The 19,676-nt window shown below is 31.9% G+C and overlaps 3 protein-coding genes across 4 annotated transcripts; 2 read left to right on the top strand and 1 right to left on the bottom strand.

Moving 5' to 3' along the window:
- The first annotated feature begins 383 nt into the window (after positions 1-383).
- On the top strand, positions 384-1,726 carry LOC137806485 (gluconokinase-like). Its single transcript, XM_068606625.1, has 4 exons — positions 384-569; positions 656-698; positions 928-1,007; positions 1,112-1,726. Exons 1-4 carry the CDS (start codon positions 554-556, stop codon positions 1,552-1,554), a joined length of 582 nt encoding a protein of 193 aa, XP_068462726.1. The 5' UTR covers positions 384-553; the 3' UTR covers positions 1,555-1,726.
- A 1,164-nt stretch (positions 1,727-2,890) lies between these two features.
- On the bottom strand, positions 2,891-7,418 carry LOC137806486 (uncharacterized). Of its 2 annotated transcripts, XM_068606626.1 has the most exons (4): positions 7,237-7,418; positions 7,083-7,148; positions 6,549-6,747; positions 2,891-3,408 (listed from the first exon to the last, which is right to left on the bottom strand). In XM_068606626.1, the coding sequence occupies exons 3-4, from the start codon at positions 6,726-6,728 to the stop codon at positions 3,235-3,237; spliced, it is 354 nt and encodes a 117-aa protein (XP_068462727.1). In that variant the 5' UTR covers positions 6,729-6,747; positions 7,083-7,148; positions 7,237-7,418; the 3' UTR covers positions 2,891-3,234. The 2 variants fall into 2 exon arrangements, with proteins under 2 accessions (XP_068462727.1, XP_068462728.1); XM_068606627.1 differs by lacking the exon at positions 7,083-7,148 and having other exon boundaries at positions 7,237-7,391.
- Positions 7,419-8,295: 877 nt separating this feature from the next.
- Positions 8,296-8,847, top strand: LOC137839020 (putative pentatricopeptide repeat-containing protein At3g25970). The gene has a single exon (XM_068648149.1). It carries the CDS (start codon positions 8,296-8,298, stop codon positions 8,845-8,847), a length of 552 nt encoding a protein of 183 aa, XP_068504250.1.
- Positions 8,848-19,676: the final 10,829 nt, after the last annotated feature.

Here is a 19,676-nt window from a genome sequence, read left to right as displayed (position 1 = left end):
AATCTGCAACATACTATATAAAGAAATGACTATTTTTGCTGAGTTATGGATTTTACTTGAAAAAAGATGAAACAATTTTAAAATTTTATCAAATCAAAATTATAAATTGAAGGTTTTATGCAGTTTTCAAAGTAAAGAAAATTACAAGTTTGATTTGGGTTGTTGTGAAAATGAGAAGATAGGTGTCTTAAAAGAGATTGGTGTGTGAAAGTGAGTTGCAGATGCATTGGATTGAGATGAGCCAATGAAATGACTCGGATCCTACGCACTGTCACACGTAGACAACCTCAATTTCACTTCAACAGGTACAACCTTATGACAGACTTATACGTAACCACACCTTCTATCTTTTTTTTTTTTTATATATATTTTTAGTATTCAGTACAAACCGCGTGACTTCGCCAAAATTGAATGTGATTGCGACCTTCCTGCATATTATTATATATAACTTTTGCAGCTTCTCTCTGTTTTTCACGTCTAAATTGTTTTATATACACACAACTTCTCAACCATTCTTTTCATATCTTTCATTACCAAACCCAGATTCATCAACATGGCTTCAAACCATGGTAATGATTCACCATATTTTTCTCGTCTTCAATTTCTTTGCTTTCTTATTTGCACACTCTGAATTCATATCTGGGACCCAAAACAGGTGCAGTTATCGTTGTCATGGGTGTCTGTGGCGCCGGAAAGACGTAAGCTTTTTTTCTTTTCACATGTTATTATGGTGGTGGTGGTGGTTTCATATTCAGTATTAACTTTTAGATTACATTAACTTTTTTTTTTTCATTTGACATTAGAAGTGAAAGTCAGCATCAATCAAAGGGCTTTTAAATGTTTGTATACATGAATATAGAAGAGGATGATCGTTGTTGAATATGGCTGTTTGGGTTAACATTTCTTTTGTTGGTTATTTATTCGCAGAACAATAGGTCGGAGTCTGGAAAAAGAGATGCAATATAAGTACCTTGATGCTGATGATTTTCACTCTGAATTAAACAAAGGTGTGTGTGTGTATGGTTTATTCACAAGGACTGATTCTATCTGTTTTGTTATTGTTTTTTTCTGATTTTGTTTTGTTTTGATCTCATTTCTTCCAATACAACAGAAAAGATGCGAATGGGAATCCCACTGACAGATGAAGACAGGATGCCGTGGCTTGAAGCAATGCGTGATGTCATAAATGAATACTTGGATAACAAAAAGGGTCTGATTCTTGGTTGTTCTGCTTTGAAGAATCAATATAGAGAAATGCTTAGATCAGGTTACCCTGCTTATAAATGGGGGACTTATGCAAGTCCTGTTAACTTCATTTTGTTGGATGCTCCTGCTGAAGTGCTGAGTGTCCGAGTTAAGGCCAGAGCTGCAGAAGGAAAACATTATATGCCTGCATCACTTCTGCAATCTCAGATAGATTTGCTTCAGGTTGATCACTGTGAAGGAATACATAAAGTTGATGCTACTTTGATACCTCAAGCCATTGTAAACACCATTCTAAACATGCTCCACTTTCAGGGCTGTTTCCATCATGATTGTATTGAGTTTCATTGATAAAATGAATCTCTAATAATTTCATGGTTTCAACTGTAGTTTGTACAAATAAAAGGAGAAATGGTTTAGAGAAGGATAACCTATCGGGAAAAAAGGGCAAGCTGTCCATATATGATATTCTCTGTATTTTTCACCATATATGTCGAATATAAGAAAATTCCCAGTTTAACTAGACCCTTGTTTTGCAACTGGATTTTTTTTCTTATTATCCTTTAATCAAACTTGAATGATGTGGCGATTGTGCAAACTTAAACACCAAATAATTTGAATCACAATTTGGTTTGGTTTTGTATGATTTTTTTTTTTCAAGAATGAATTGGATGTCATTGAATTTCAAGATTGGCCTACATAGACTGGATAATAATTAGTATTGAAATTTGGTGAGGAGTATTCTCCATGGTTGACAGATGGGGAAAAAGAAAGCTGACTTAACTGATTTTTCTTCTGCCATATTGCCTGAAAGAGTCCACAGTAAGTGCTTGAGACTTACAATCATTAACTATATTGTCTAGTTACCAGGTTTACCTTAAATTATCTGCAACTTGTTTCAAAGGTGACTTTAGTAAAACATAGTTGGGCAGCCATTGTGATTCTCCACAGAAAGAAATCAATTCTAAGTACTTTAGGCTTTGGAGAAAAAGAAAAATTTCTCTAAAAGTGAAGGAAAAAATTGTTTGTAACTAGTTAAAAATGTTCAGATTATTATATCTTTATTTTTTTTCATCTTCGAAGTATCTAACTTGATCGGCAATGGGCCCTCAAATTGCAAAAATTCAAGCTATTTTTCACTGTTGTTTTCAATGGAAAAAAGGCATCAAGTTGCAGCCTGCACACTTTCACAGAAGACTTTTCTGCATAACATTAGAATGGGTGGTAATTACAATTAATTAATAAAACAAAACTAGCTTTATTATGGAATCTTTTTAATATTGTCCGTTAACCTTTGTTTGCTTTGCTTTAACCCATTTACTGTTAGCAAGGGTTGAAGGACATAACTTTGTGCTGAAAATATAATGGACTCAGGGTACAAACTTTATTCCTTGCTTTAGTAAGAAATAAGAAAAACTGATTAGTTTACATACCTAATTCATTATGCTGTGAAAATAATATTATGATATTTTTATTTAATAATATCAATAATAATAACAAAATTGTTAATAACAAATAAAATCATCTACACAATTTTATTTTTCACACTACTTTTTTTTTCTTTTGTATTCCCTCCGTTTCTTTCCTTTAGCACTCAAATTCTTTCTTACCATCCAAATAAGTATGCATTAGAGTTTTTTTTGGCTCCTCTGTACTCCTTTTCATGGCCTATATAAACCATGCAATCTGCTATCAAAACTATCTATGCTGATTGTCATTTTTTTTCTCAATATATCTCCTCGTGTACAGTCCTCTGAGAATGAATTATATAGACAAAATTGTATTTTCAGCAAAACAAAGCATCAACATCATCACAAAAAAATCAATAAAATAATTTGGCAAGTCATAAAACACTATCTCAACGAGAATTGTAAACCACCACTGAACAGTTAGATTTGAATAAATGTTCCCAGAGGTGCATAAATTGAGCTTGGCATTGTGTGTGGGCTCCTCCTCGGCAGCACTGGTCCTCTTTCAGGGGAGGGCAGAAGTGAAGAACATACATTTCCTTTTTGTCACCGCAGCAAAGCCTTATTTTTTTGCCTTGGCAAATCTGAGGCAACGGTATTTTTCACCACTTACAGTAATTTCAAGAGCTCCATCTTGGTTATCTTGATTTGACGCAGTTCCCATCAAAACACTTTTCTCTTTCTCCAGATTGTCTCTCTCCATCTTCAGCCTTGCTTCCTGACGGGCAATCTCAGCCTCGAACATTCAAAAGTTGAGGACAATGAGGATGTCTGACTTTTTGTTCTTTAATAGCAGGATCATAAATGGAAATTCATACATGGATATTTGTTTGGTAAATGGAAATATTGTTAGAATTTCAGTCAATTTCAATATTTTTTATTTCATATTCCCAAATGCAAGCTTCACCAATAATGTACAACACATCTTCACAAACGTAAAACAGGTCACGAATGATATAGCAGACATCTTCACCATAAATTCGGTCCCAGGAACGTCTGTGAAACATGTTATCAGTCATTAAGAAAGACTTATGTGCACACCTACAAATATGTAATCTGATACTCGAGATATTCATTCCTTGACATGAAGGGATGTGTCGAAGATCTCAGATCGACCAGAGATAAAATTAAATTAGAGTATATTAGTAGGACGCAAACCTCGTCTCAGAAGCTGATTTTGTGAGGTAAGTAGGCACAAACACACTTCCTAAAAAGGCTAGTTAAGTCAGTCCTTAATCCTTATTTGCATTTTTAACACTATATTTATTCTGCTTCTTGCAACCATGAAGCAAAAGTTTTAGTTATATTTGTTATCTCTTGCTTAAAATTTCAGGGAATTTTGTTTATATCTAGAGTTCTTCCAAATTATTAGTTGAGGCATAACTCCTATCAAGGGGCTTATCATGTGTCAAACACTAATAAATTTGGGGTTGAAAAGCTTCATTTATCCAGATTGTGATACATAAAGAATCATTTCTCCGTAAGATGTTTGTGATTAAAAGCCACTTTGCTTTCTTTCTTCAGTTTCAGAGACATTTGACTAAAATTCATCAATATCAATATATCTGGTAAAAAATACTCAAATTAATCAATCTCATATTGGGATAGTTAAAGAATCACTTCCCTGTATAATTTCGAAGTGCCTAAAGGCCAGTTTGCTTCCTTTCTTCAATTTCAGAAACAATTCACTAAAATTGCATCAATACAATATATCACCAACTTCAAATTAATCTAGTGCATTTCACTTTGTCAGTTATTCACGACAAAAAGAGATGAGATATCACCAGTGTGCGGAAAGCTCAAAATGTAGAAATTAGGAAAATAAAATGAAAAGCTACATCGTGACAAAATGTAGGTCGTATGCCACATAATAGGATTCCTGTCAAAGGTCAAGTGAAATCGGCATTGCTATCACTGATCTTACATCAAAACACCAGAGGAGTCTAGCAGAAAATTTAGGAAAGGGTACGAGTACTCATAAACAATCTAAGAGTGACTCGTTTAAAAAATTGTTTAGTTTTAAACGAATTGAGAACTACCTAGTAATTAAGCTATAATTCATCCATAGCCATTTCCATGCTCAGTAGAAGTGCAGAACGCAGTTTAACATTCTCATATTTTTTCTTTATTTTAGACAAATTGAGAACTACCTACCTAGTGATTTAAGCCATAATTCATCCACAGCCATTTCCATGCTCAGCTGATTAAAGGAATGTAATCAGAGTTTCACCAATAAAACTTAAAATAGGAACAACAGTATTCTCTCACTTCATCTGATCAACCATAAACAGTAGTTTACAATTATTAGCATCTTTAATTGATTATTGTGGAAAGTACTACTAGCGTCTTACAGCAACAGTAACAAAATAATTTGGGTTCAACTTTCTCAGATGTCTGCATAACAAAGACAATTATTATAAGTAAAAATTATCAGAAGCATAGCTATGGGCAGTGTCCCAATGACACGGGTTAAGCAGTAGGACACATACCATGGGTTCAAACCCTGTAATGCAGTTCATCCCCTTCCCATGCCCCTATGGACTTCCTCCATTGCACACCTATGTGGTCAGTCCTCACTTGAACCAAAAATAAAAGCTAAGGGGAGAAGTCTATAGTTATTCATTACGTATATGTTCAAGATTCCATGTTGACTAGATAATAAAGATATAACCAAATTATAATTTATAAATAGGTGCAAACCTCATCTCATCAAGCTAGTTTAGTAAGGTTAAATTAGGCTTAAATTTCACTTTTTTAAAATGGCACCAGAGTCATTAGGAGCTTATCATAGTCAAGTTTGTTGAACCTCATGTCACCTGCTATCAAGTTCTTCCATAATCCCATGCTCGAGATATCTAGTCCTCAACATGAGAGAAGGTGTTAAAGAGCCCACATAGACTATAGATAAGGCCAAATTATAATATATAAGTGGGTGCAAACTTCACTTTACAAGGCAGTTGTGTGTGGTTGAGTTAGACTTAAATTTCACTTTCTTTAGATGGTATTAGAGTCATTTAGAGTTTATTCTAATCAAGTTTGTTAGGCTTAGTGCCACCCGCTATCGGATTCCCCCTAGTCCCACGGTCAAAATGTCTAATCCTCGGCAATGTAAAATGCACATTACAACTATGGTTGTCAAACTTTTAACTTAACTCTTAAACTCTTACAATTCTAGGTAGGCAAAATGATTTAACTACTCATTGAACTTGTGAAAACTACTCATTTAACTACTCATTGAACTCATAAAACTTGTGAAAACTCTGAAATCAAGAAGTGAGTTTGAAATCATATGTAACTTTTGCTCTCATTGACCACACAAAATGTTTTTTACTGGAAACTCAAATTATTTGAAGAAATTAACTCCCTTTTAAAATGTTTCCACTTTAATAAGTTGTGTTTTTATAAATTTATATATAATTCAATCATTTATGTAGTTTGATCTTATTTAGTACTAATGTATTATCACACTTTATTACTGTGATTTTCTATTTTCTTTATTATTATGTTAAAATGTTAAATTATTGACGTGTTAAAAGAGTATTTTGTTAATAGGTCTTTTCAATATTATCATTTGGAAGAACATAATGTTCAACTTTACAGGTCAAGATTAGAGAAACTCCATGATTTACATAATGTTTGGATAAATGTTGCATTTAGTTGGATCACGTTCCAAAGCTTCAGTTACTGAGAAGTAACAATTGTATCTTTGAAATGAACGTGTGTTTGAGACCTTTACACAGAAAAAACAACATGCATATAGACTCTCAAACTTCACAACCTTTATTACAACAGCCATAGTCTTATCCCACTAGGAGATAGCACATTAAAGTAAGAAAAAATTAAAAAATTTGAGAGAAATGGGTAATCAGTAGATACCTCACGACGAGAAAGATCAGCCTTCCAAGCAGCTTCACGTTCCGCAACCTCACGTTCACGCTCTTCAATGTAACTTTGCATCTCTCTATCCTTCATGATCCTATCCTGAATATCAGCATCCAACGCTTCCTGCAACTCCTGGACAAACTTATCTACCACAGCCTTTATTCGGAGAGACATCTTGTGCTAAAACCCCAACCTGAGAACACACAAATCCAAATTAATCTTACTATATCCAATTCCTCAGTTTCATAAATGGAATTCGCTTGCACATGCTCATTTTCCAAACTTCGTGAGAAAGTCAAAACCCACATAACAATCATTTCGGCTTTTGAATGAAGGCTCCGAATGAAAACGCAGTTTCATATCACGTAAAAAATAAAAAATTCAGAGAGTAAAGATCAAGCAGCATAAATATAAAAAAAACACACGTTATGCATCTCTCAAGGTTCTACAATCCTCAACAGAATATTTTACAAAAAAAAAAAAAAAAAAAAAAAAAACTGTAAACAATGTTGTGTACAACAAACACACCTCTGAGTTTTTATATTCCCTGGAACCCTGTTATTGGGCGAAAATCGCAACGGAAATTTGGAGTTTCTGAAATTGAGTTGGTTAAAATTAAGCCTTGAAGAAGTGATTGTGAAAGTGTATAAAATCGAAAGGAGTGAGAATTTAGAAGACGTACCTGAACGACGTCGTCTTTGGAGATGATATTCCTTAAGTCTGACGTAAGCTACTTGGGTTTCGTTTTCTGTTACGACTGTGAAGCCATCACATTTGAATTCAGCAGTGTGAGATGAAACCACACGCGAGAGGAGAACCAATGCGTGAACCAAGTTGAAAACACAATTTGGGTCTTAAACTCTTGTTTGAACAAAGAGGAGAAGGACTTTCATTGGGCCCGTGCTATGCCCCACTTTTGGTTCTTTTATTTTGGCCCATACATTATTTCCCTTTTTTTTTCTCAATTATTGTATTGTTTAATTGCGCTATTTTCCCAAATTCAAGATGTTGATTCCGAATGCACATATTTTAAACATATTGAACTACGATGCACTGTGCAAATTATTGAAAGGGAACTGATATATTTTGCAGATCAAAAGAAAGATGAAATAGCAGATGTATAAATAGGAGCAAATGCTAAATTAGTTGCAAGTAATCTTTCAAGGCTAGATACTTAAATTTGATCAATTCTGAAAGGTGCTATGAAAATTCAAAGTAGTTTTGCCAAATCTGAGCTATAAATAGCACATTCCCAATAATTCATTAACATGATAGACTTCCTAAGAACTCCACCAAAACTGTTAAAAAAACCTCTATAGTCGGTTCATTACCGAAGAATGTTAGAGACATTGTAAAAAAATAAATCTGAATGAATATGCTGCACATATTATTCAGTATCACAAAATTCGTTTTTGGTTTTGTTATTCAACTTAAAATTAGTTACACAAATAGCATGTTACTTTCTTTTTATTATCTAAATTTTTGTTAGTCTAAGTCTTATATGAATAATAAAGTAGTTGATTTGTACTACAGATATTCAGTCTTGCATTCAAAAATATTGATCAACCGAGACAAGTGGGTTTGATCATAGTGAGAATTTTTAGGTTTCGCAAAAATATAAGTATAACTTAAAATTGATGTATAATTTTTCTAGAATTAATCACAAGAAAATTACACGTTTACTGTGGATGATCCATACATGTACTAGTAGCACAACTTTAACCAGCACATGTTCAAACACATGGATCAAGGTTTAGCACTTAAAGTAGGATTTGATAACAATAATTATGTTGGGAGTTCGTTGATATTCATGTATTCTAAATGTGGGATCATAGAAGATGCTAAGAAATCTTTTGAAGCAACTTCCAAAGACTATGCAATTGTTTGGAATTCAATCATCTTTGGGTATGCACAACATGGACAAGGAAACAATGCGCTTGACCTCTTTCACTTAATGAATGAGAGAAAGGTGAAACCTGATCATATAACCTTTGTTGCAGTTCTAACTGCGTGCAGTCATAATGGGCTAGTAGAAGAAGGCTGCAAATTTATAGAGTCTATGGAGTCTGATTTTGGTATTCCACGGCGAAAGGAGCACTATGCTTGTGCAATTGATCTCTATGGTCGGGCAGGGCAACTTGAGAAGGCAAAGGCTTTGGTTGAAACAATGCCTTTTGAACCTGATGCAATGGTGTTGAAAACGTTGTTAGGTGCCTGTAGATTTTGTGGTGATATTGAATTAGCTAGTCAAATAGCAAACACTTTGCTAGAGTTGGATAGAAGTGAAGAATAAAGTGCATGCTTTCAATGCTGAGGATCATTCTCATCCCCAATGTGAGGATATATACATACAACTACAACAACTAAACCAAGGAATTAAGTTGTTCGATGATTTTGTCAATCAAATGTTGTTACTGCAATGTTTAGATGATCTAGATGATTATGATGATAAAATGTTCTTATGATTTTTGTTTTCTGGATTTGGTTGGAAGCTTTTTTTTGGAGGAAAGATTATTCTCACACAAAATTGACTCTTGTGGCTGCATGTTGTATACTAACAGTGAGAGAGAACGAACTACATGAATTGGGTCTAGAAGTAATTAGTACATAGAAGAAGACAAGTGCCATATATGATTAGACTCAGCTACTTAATCAGTCAAATCGAGCAAAACTGAAAGTGTCTGTACTTATTCATGGAGGCTAAGCCATTGCAGAATTTTGAATGGTGTTATATATTTGTTTTGGTAGATTGTTCTGCCCATAAATTCGACACTCATCTTAAACGGCGTAGCGGTGTCGGATATTCGTATTGGATTATTTGACACCGACACTCGTATGACCCTTGTAGGACATGTATTCATGAAGTGTCCAATTCAAAAAGTATTTGTTGGATTTCTGACAATTTTAGTACAGTTCTAACACACTTTTGAAAAAGAAAAATACATTAATTTTCTAAAAACTCAAACTTATTATATAAATTTTTATTATGATTATAAAAATAAGAAACAAATCCTTGTGAACCAGTCATGAAAGACATCTTTCTGCTCCAAAAAATAATCTGGAACATATTTGTACACATAAATCTTTATTTTCAATTTATATAATTCATAATTATATAATATATAGATCCGTGTTCTCGTGTTCTACATCTTAAAAAATTATACGTATCTCCGTATACTTTAGAAATTATATGTATCTCCGTATCTGTGTCGTATCAGTGTTCGTGTTAGTGTCTGTAGTATATATATATATATACATATATACATACATACTAAAGCACTACACATTCTCAGTAGTGGAAGAGGAAGACTCTGCTGGGTACAAGGATGTTCTTTGGGGGAGGGACGGAACTAGGATGTAGCGAGTGGAAAGGCCAAAATCTAATAATAAATTTGCAAGTGTTAAAATTTATGCAAAATATTTAAGTTTTTCAAATAATAAAAAACATATAATAGATAGTATATTCTCATAAAAGATATTAATCTTTTTAAAGTTCCAAAATTCTAAATAAAAGTCACCAATTTTACGTATCAATAAAAATGTTCATGAATCTATTATAAAAATTGGTATTTTTGTTAACTATATATTTTTTTTAAATGTATTGATTAATAGTAAAATACATGCGTCCGAATTTTTTATTACACCATTTTATAATATTTTATAAATAAAAATCTAATGTATTCTTATATTGTTATATTATATGCTTCAATTTATTATATAATAAGATAATTTATTTCTTGTATATTATATTATAATAAAAAAGTTTGATTATATAAAACCAAACATTCTAAACGTTTAGAATTCAATTGTATATAGTACATGGATACTTATTATTTTTTAATATACATAAGAGTCACTTCCTATTATATTTTATTTTATTTTATTTTATGTTTTTACATTAAAAATGTCTTTCATTGTAAATTTTGTATCATGATTTAAAAATATTATTAAGAATAAAATAAAAAAATAATAATTTATGTATATAAATAAGGAGATTTTTATTATATATTGTTATATATTCTAACTATAAATTAAATTTGAATAAATTATATAAATCCTTAGTTTTTTTTTTGGATAATAGTAGCAACAAATATTAAAAAAACATTTGTTTTAAGATAGATGGAAAATAGAAGAACAAAATGTTGTATCTTAGACAAAACTGCAATTCTAAAATAAGTTATGATAATTATTTGATATTTAATTTGTTTTCCTAATATTTACACAACCCAAGAAGCTTAACATGTATTCTTGAAATTGGAAATATAGTAAAATTTCACAACAGAAGAGACGATAAAAAAACATTAAAAATGTGATACGAAGATGAAATATTTATTAACAAAATTTAAGCAATCAATTAGGTATCTAATATTTGGAAGCAACGGAAAAAGTTTGGGTTGAAATTTTTTTGGAATGACGTGACAACGTATAATACGTGTGTTTAGTTTTCTCGTGAAAGTTGGGATTAAAAACAATGTACTTCGCAGATTGATTGTCACAATAAACAACTATAGGTGTTTCTGTTTTTATTTTGAATTCACTAATCAGGTAAGTTAGTCATTGAACTTCGCAAACAAGAATAACGTTGAAAGACGATAGATAAATAATGGATTGTTTCTTGGATTTTCAGCTAATTAGAGATGAACCAAGAAACACACAAAATCCAGTTATAGATCTCCTGGCCCAGTCCAAATCATAGAAACCCTTCAGTTGTAGACTGGAATGGAGGGAAAAACATATGTTGTCTAGGTGCTCCCTTGATGTATCTCAATACACGGTGAGCAACAATGTGATGTCAAATATGGATGCATACATAAACTGACTCAAGAAATGAATGACATAACTTATGTTTGGTCTTATATTGGTAAGGTATATCAACCACCAATGAGCCTTTGATAGGAAATAATATCTTCTAGAGGATTTCCTTCATTGAACATATTCTTCACGTCTTTAACCACCGGTGTGGAACATGGTTTGGCAGCAAGGAGACCTCCATAAGATATTACATCTAAAGCATATTTGCATTGTGAAATACGTATACCATTCTTGGTTCTAGCAATTTATAATTCAAGAATTTCAAGTCCATAAGTTTTTGACTTTAAAAGTTTTATCTAGTAACTTTGTTACCTTTTTTATTTTTGAAATGGAATTGCTTGTAAGAATTATACCGTTCATGTATACCAATAATGCAGTAAAGTTATTTTCATTTTTATTTATGAATAATGAGTGATAAAAAATAGATTGAAAAAAACCAATGCTCTTTAGGAAATAAGAAAGTTTGACAAACTATTACCTACTTGCTTGCTTGAGAGTGTATAATGACCTTGTAAGTTTGGAGACTTGTCTAACTTTAACTTTGATCCATGGTTAAGGTATCATATAAACTTCCTCATTTAAATCCCATGAATAAAATCATCATTAAAATCTAATTACTTTAAATACCAGTTTTGAGTGGCTGCAGGCTAAGATCATTCTCACAGTGGTCAGTTTGGTAATAGGAAAAAAAGTATCCAGATAATCAATAGGCACATCTACATGGGCTTAACATCCATCTAATTCCTTGACCAACAAAGTTTTAGTTTTCACAACTTTAGCTTAACATGGGCACATCTACGGCTAAAAATGTATTCACCAATAGGGTGATGATATTAAATAAACATGCCATTTAAATCAGAACTACGCCCTTTAAAGATTAGAACTCCTGCTTCTTGTGTGTGTGATTATATACCTATTAAAATATATTAAGCATACTTCTTCATAATCTAAAAAACCAAGTCAAACAGTTAATAAAACTATAACTAAAAAAAATGTTTGTAAACTATCATGGTTGATCATCCTTATTGAAGTATACAACTTTTAAGTTTGGTTAATTAAGAAATAAGCTTGTAATACCAAGAATTCTATTATCATCCAATGAAAAATTATCTCCGACAATTATGAAAGAAGAGGAAGATTGTTATGAATAAATACTTTTTGCCTTTGAGGTGTTATCTTTATTCTTTTCAATAAGGAGTTAAGTGCTCAAATTTCTCGCATATAAATATTTAATATTCTGTTCTTGATTGATTATTGGTATTGTTGTTTTACTTCTAAACCATTGTGACAGTTTGAGAATCTTAAATCTGACCGAGAGGTATTTTTAGGGTTCTAACCTAAACAACAATACTTAACATATTTCAGTGTTAGAAATAGACTTGAAATGTTAATTGTCATTAACGTCTGAGTGTGATTCTAAGTTGTTTTTATAAATATGTGAGAAATTGATATCTAGGAAACATTCTTAAGAATTTTATATTTGAGAAATCTATATAAATGAATTTTCTACGGGCATCAATCTCAATAAATGAACTTAATATTAACATGCTAATCAAAATACATTGAGAGTGAGAAAGATGAAATTCAATCCTTATTTTTCCAATTGAAGCAATTACTCTTTGATTTGTTTTCCTGTTAATTCTTGCCATTATAACAATTTTCCAAAAAATATAATAAATAAACCATTAAATCTAAATAACATTTTCAATACACAAATTATTTAATAACCTTTAAATAAATAACTTACACAAATGTCCTTCAAAATAAGATTTTTCTCTACTTTCGTTACGTGATCCCAATCAGGTGCCAAAATAGACACCTTAGGTCGAGTTAGGATTCTCAAATAACTTAAAACTTGAGCATGATTAGGGCCTAATTCCCTGCTTGTCTGAGGGTCTATTTGAATTGGAACTCTAGCATTACCCATACGCCTAATGACAAGATTTCTCAGTAGTGTAGCCTCCCTAGTTTTCTTTGATGAGTCAGCCATGTGATAGACATACAAAAAAGAAAAACACCTTTAAGATATATATTTAAATTAAATAAAACCAATTTTTAAAATGAAAAGCTAATAAATAAACATAACTTGTTTTCTATTATGGAAGTGTTAGAATATTCTCCCATATTCCTTCATTGTGATCATGTCGTGTAGCATGTATTACATCTACATCATTTTCATCATTCAAAGGAGGTATTTGTCTTGAGAAGGAAGGCTTGTATACATATTCGACCCTTGCGTCATCCTATGGATGAACATCATGTTCAATTCTTTCCCTATAGGACAATTGACCACCTTTCATTAGAATGATCTTTCACATCCAAAACTTGTTTAGCTTAGCAAGCCATGATGAAAGGATCTTCCTTCCACGCTATCTTTGTAAGATCAATCAAAGTAAAACCCAATTCATTAACATGCACTCCTGTGTTATAATCAACCCATTTACACTTAAATATAGGAACTCTAAATTTGATGTAGTCAACCTCCCATATTTCGTCAATTACTCTAAAGTAACTTAGAATAGCCACAATAGGATTATTATCTTTTAAACTAGCAAAGTTCTTAGACTATACCTCAAGGATAATCTCTTAAGCAATTGCTTAAAGGGACTTGACGTAGCCTGAGTTTGGATGAATTAGGATAAATTCTTATTGATCTCTCGATTATTCTTGTTGCTACTTATGTTTTAATTCTTATTGATAGATGATTTCTTAGATGGTCTTACAAGAATATTTCTTAAGACAATCTATTAGATGATCCACTAGACGGGTCTACTAGATAGTCTACTTATTTCAATTTCCCTTTTTGAAGTCAACGGTATGTACAATTCCCAACAAATTCAATCAAATAATTTTAAAAATATATATATTTAAGAGTATAAGAAGATAAAGAAGATGCCACAATCAAAATTGAATATAAGTGGAGGAAAATTTACCACCTTTATTACGAAGTAGATTTTAAGCCTAACTCAACTCCATAAAACTAGTTCATGAGGTTGAGGTTTGCACCAACTTATATACAATGAAATGTCCTTATCTCTAGTCGATGTGTGATCTCCAACACACAGCCCTCACGCCGAGAGTGACAGTTCTCGTGCGTGGGATAACATATTATGGGTGGTCCGATAACGGCCTGATAGCGGGTGGCCTGATAAGCCCAACAAACACTTGTTAGGATAAATTCGAAATGACTATGATATCATATTACGAAGTGGACTTTAACCCTAACTCAACTCCATAAAACTAGTTCATGAGGTTGAGGTTATGTTGGAGATCCCACATCGACTAGAGATGAAAACATTTCATTGTATATAAGTGGATACAAACCTCACCTCATGAGCCGGTTTTATAGGGTTGAGTTAGGCTTAAAGTCTACTTCATAATAACCTTAAATTAACATTTCAATTACAATTAAGAAAGTTTTTCACAAGAGCCCAGAAAAAATTTCTCGCATAAAACATAATGCTTTTACATCAAATAAGTCAAAACTTAGTATAAAAAAAGAAGAAAAAAACTAGTTATACAATGGATCAAAGAGTGCTATGTCCATCCAACTCAGTAGTTCAATCCAAGATGCATGTCTAATAATAATTAGTTATAAAATAACAAAGAAATAAAATGAAAGACGCAATAAATGCGTAATAAAAAATTAAACACTTCATATTCTACATAGTTGCTTCCATCCCCTTATCCATCATGTACCTATCTATGCACTCAACACTTTATCTCCGATTTTCTTGGAAAAATTTTTACTAACTTTTTTGTGCAACATCGATTTTAGATTCAGACTCTGGTTTTGCCTCATAAATTTTTACAAATATTAGTAATTATTTTTGACTAAGAACTTAAGTATTTTTTTTACTTATTTATCTAAGTAACTATACTAAATATGCTTTACTCACTATCCTCTTCAAATTTGTACTTAATACCTTCTTTAGGCACTCCCAATAAAAAAGAGTGATTGTTAAAACTATAACGTTTAGATAGATAAAAATAAATATAAGATTAGATATCTTACCTAAAGGAGTGAAAGAAAGGATAATAGTTTCTTCATGCTTTAATGTAGACAAAGTGCATTAAAGTATATTTAATGCATTTCACCAAATTGCTTCTTTAATAAGGTAATATATTATGTTTATCTATCTTCTTATGAAACATAAGATATATGTTTTTATGTTTAAAGCACGTTTTTTGACAATGAACTCTCTTTATTATGTAATTGTTGAAAATACAACATATAAAACTTGAAAGAATATATAATATTAAATAATGAAAACACTTACTTTTACCTAGACTATGTATCGTCTATCTTAAACATTCTTTCGTCTATTTAGACTTATACAATGTATTGTTTAGATGTATTAATGTATAACGTAGCTTGTAGAGAATAACGTAGCTCGTAGAGAATAACTCATATATTGTTAAGAGTTGAGATGACATTTTATTTTGTCTTAAAATATTTTTTTATATTTTTCATAAAGTCTTTTAACTCTCTTTTGGTCTAACAAGTTGTTCACTATAAGGCTCTTTAGAAAAAGCTTTGGGAATTGTATGGTGTGGTCAAAACAAGAAAGCAGGTTGTTAAATTTAACTTTTAAGTTATTAAATTTGTAATCAATTGTTATTTATTTTTTTCTTTATTCAGCACTTTTTAACAATTAAAGTCAAAATTTGGCTGTAGTAAAGAAGTTGGCTATTTATATTTGTCATGCCTTGACTTAATAGGAATTTTTTTTTTTAAATTGCATACTTTAAAATCGATTTTAAAGGGATCTGATTTAAAAAAGTAAAAGTTTACATTGGATAACACAAAAGCTTTAAGAAGTCATTTTTTAAATTGCTTCTAAAATTCAAAAACTTCCAAATAACCGATTTTAAATGGGTATTTCCTAGTATTGACATATACCATATGATTGATGTGTTTTTTTACCTTTTGAGAAACGTTAAGAAGAATATTAATTACATATAAGAGAGCATTTATAATGCTTAACAAAAGAGGTCACGCAAGTTTCATCTATTAAACACACGCATATATTAATAGTTTCTATGTTTTGAATCAAGAAATTGTTTGATCAAACAAAACATTTTCTCTTATATTGCAACGGTGTGGTAGATGCGCTTGAGGTATTTGCACTGGTACAAGTAAATGTTTGGTCTTGGATTTTTGCAAAGTCCTGTTGTAATTCCTTCAAGTACCCAAACTGGGTTTTGAACCCAGTGGATTGTATGAGGCTGATTGTTTAATGCTTTCTTGAGTTGGTTTGGTTATTCCTTATTTAAGTTAGAAGGTATTCCTTGGTTGGAGGTTGATAAGGCGCTAGCTCTTTATGTATAAGGGTTGGACCACCCCTGAAGTGATTCCCATTTATTTATTTTTTATTGCTGATAAAAAAAATTGCAATGATGTTCATTGTTTATTAACATCAAAACTAAGGATCTATAACCATTTTTAACGTTATAACCTATCCATTTTGCATGATAGCAAACAACTTAACATATTTAGAAGATGAAACACAATAAAACATATAAAGTTCATGTATGAAAGTATAGATAGAGATGATTGAAAAGAGCATTTAAGGTAAAAAGAAAAAGTAATGAATGAATGTAATATTTAGAGAGTGAATGTGTGAAATGGTGATGGTGTTGAGAATAGGTGGGGGTGTGGCAGCGTGTTCACCGGAAGGAAGGCGAGTCTCATGGTGTGTGGTCCATTTGGGAACGTTGGTTGCCTCACTTTTGTTTTAGAGGGCTTTCAAGTGTTGCCGGACTTCTAGGCCTTGTCTCCCTCCTCCCAATCTAATTATTACCCTCTTTCCCACCTCAATCATTTATTTTTCTCCTTCTACTTTCAACACCCAAATGCATCCCATTCTATCTTCCTCAATGATCATAGTAAATTCTCACATAAAATTGTTTGATTCAAAGTTATTAAATGATATATATATATATATATTATATATATATATATATATCACAACATGACGAATGACTATTATTAGTAGAGGTTGAAATCACGGATAGTCGATATTTTGACTGCTCAAACGTGTATTTCGTGTATCATATTTAAGATAAGATAAACTAATGACTTTTTCTTCCAAAAACACTCAAAGGTTAGACTCTACATTCGAGCTTTATTCCACTCGAGTATGGAAACAAATGTACTACTAGATTACTGAGTAGTCGATATCTTGTCGGCACCCCCTTGATATCTCGACATGTCTTACATATGAGACCTTTAAACACTATTAATCAATAATACACTAAATTATCAACAAAAACATGATTAAGATGCAATTAGACCCCTTCTAAGGTCAACATACATGTTCATAACAACAAAGGTCCAAGCGAAAGATATAAATAGAGAGAAACCCAAAAAATATAGTTAATGATTAATTAACTCTAATATTTGTTAATTGTACTCTGACTAACTTGAGTGTCAAAATATTTTTGTGCAAAACTAATGAAGAATGGAGAAAAAGCCTAGAGATTGAAAGTAAAAAAAAATATATATTCTGAAAAATAATTCGATGTTGTAAGAAGAACTACAACAACAAATTACTTAATATTATATATCATAAACACTCGAGACTTTTTTTTCTTTCTCTACTTTGATAAGCCTAAAAGCAACTAAACAGTATATAAAAAATTGAAATTTAATATGATTATAGTGATGGAGTGTTTGTTTCTTAGCCGCACAGGTATATTTGGATATATGATGATTCGAGTACTATATATGCTGAATCAGTTGGTTCCATCTGTAGAATAGATCCAGATACAGTCCATGTGGGTGCTAAGTCATTGATCATGACTTTTCATTGGCCAGCAAATTATAAGTTATGATCATATTTACTATTCATTCATGAATATTGGTGACAAGTACTCATCTGTCTTAGATCAAGTTGCAGTCATAAGAAGTGCCGACAAATATCTTCTGAATTCTAAGCTTCAATTAGTTAACCAAACTCTCTATTGTGCTGCAGGCTTTTCAATTCAATTATTGTCAGCTCCATTCACTTCTCTCAAAGCCACAGACTCATATAATAACACATCTCTCATCAATGATCTACCTCAACCATCCATAAGGGAATGATTTTAGTCATCCATTCAATTTTTCATACACAATGCATCACTGACATATATATGTATACATCTATATATATATTCAATTATATTTTGCCAAATTATTAGAAGGATTAGGTACTCAAAATACAGGTAGACAAATATTATATACATATATAATAATGAGACTATTTTTTCTTCCATAAATACGACATGTCAGGAATATTACGGTAGGAGAGTTAGGATGTGCTGGTAATATTGGTAATATTAGGGTGAGTTTTTTTTTATCTCTGGTTGCATTTTTTTTTTTGGGTTGATGTGCTCGTTTTGGTACAGTGGGACTGGTGCTACTAACGTTACATCCATGTTAATGTGGAGTCTTATTGTCATATGCAGGGTTTAAGAAGGTTTAGGAAAAAGTTGTTATCTATGATGAATAAAGTTATACTAACACGTAATAGAGTGTTCACTGGTGTAGAAAAACTTAAAAATGGTGGCTTTCTAGCCGTTTTTGATCAGGGTGTAGTCTTATGTCCCAAAGCAAAGAACGCGATTATTTAGCTGCCTTCTTAGATTCAAACAAAGAGGACGACTCTAGTAAAAGCTGTCATTTTACACCTCCCTATATTAATTATTAATTTATAATTAATATATGTTTTATAATTAATTTATATTATGTTAGTTGTTAGGTTAGAATAGAAGTCTATGAAGAGGTAACGGTGGTGGTGAAGAGCGGCGACAACGATAGCGGCGAGCTAACGACAGCGGAAGTGAATGACGACAACAAAGAACCGAATGGAGGAACAAAGAAAACCCAAGGAACAGCATGCAAGACAATGAAAGTAGGAATGGTTCCGCTAATGACAACGACAAATAACCGAATGGAGGAACAACGAAAATCCAAGGAACAGCATGCAAGACAATGAAAGTAGGAATGGTGAAGAACCTTGACAACAATGGAGAAAAGAAACAAATAAGAGAAAAAAAAAAACAATGGTGAAGAAGAAGTAGAGAGCTCGAAAGAAACTTACACAATGGCTCGAGGAAAACGAAGTAGAAGCACATAGCAGAAGAGAAAACGAAGCGCCAGAGACAAAGGAAGTATGAAACTGTAACTGGCTCGCTTTGAGCTAGGGTAATAAAAAGAGTCTAAGAAGGCGACTATTTGGTAAAACAACCTTCTTACAACAAAGCGCTTGGTGTAAGAAGGCGACTTTACCAAATAATCGCCCTCTTAGAGAAATTTAATTTAAA

The sequence above is a fragment of the Phaseolus vulgaris genome, chromosome 3, assembly GCF_000499845.2.
Source record: "Phaseolus vulgaris cultivar G19833 chromosome 3, P. vulgaris v2.0, whole genome shotgun sequence".
Classification (NCBI taxonomy): domain Eukaryota; kingdom Viridiplantae; phylum Streptophyta; class Magnoliopsida; order Fabales; family Fabaceae; genus Phaseolus; species Phaseolus vulgaris.
This window is presented reverse-complemented; position numbering and strand designations above follow the sequence as displayed.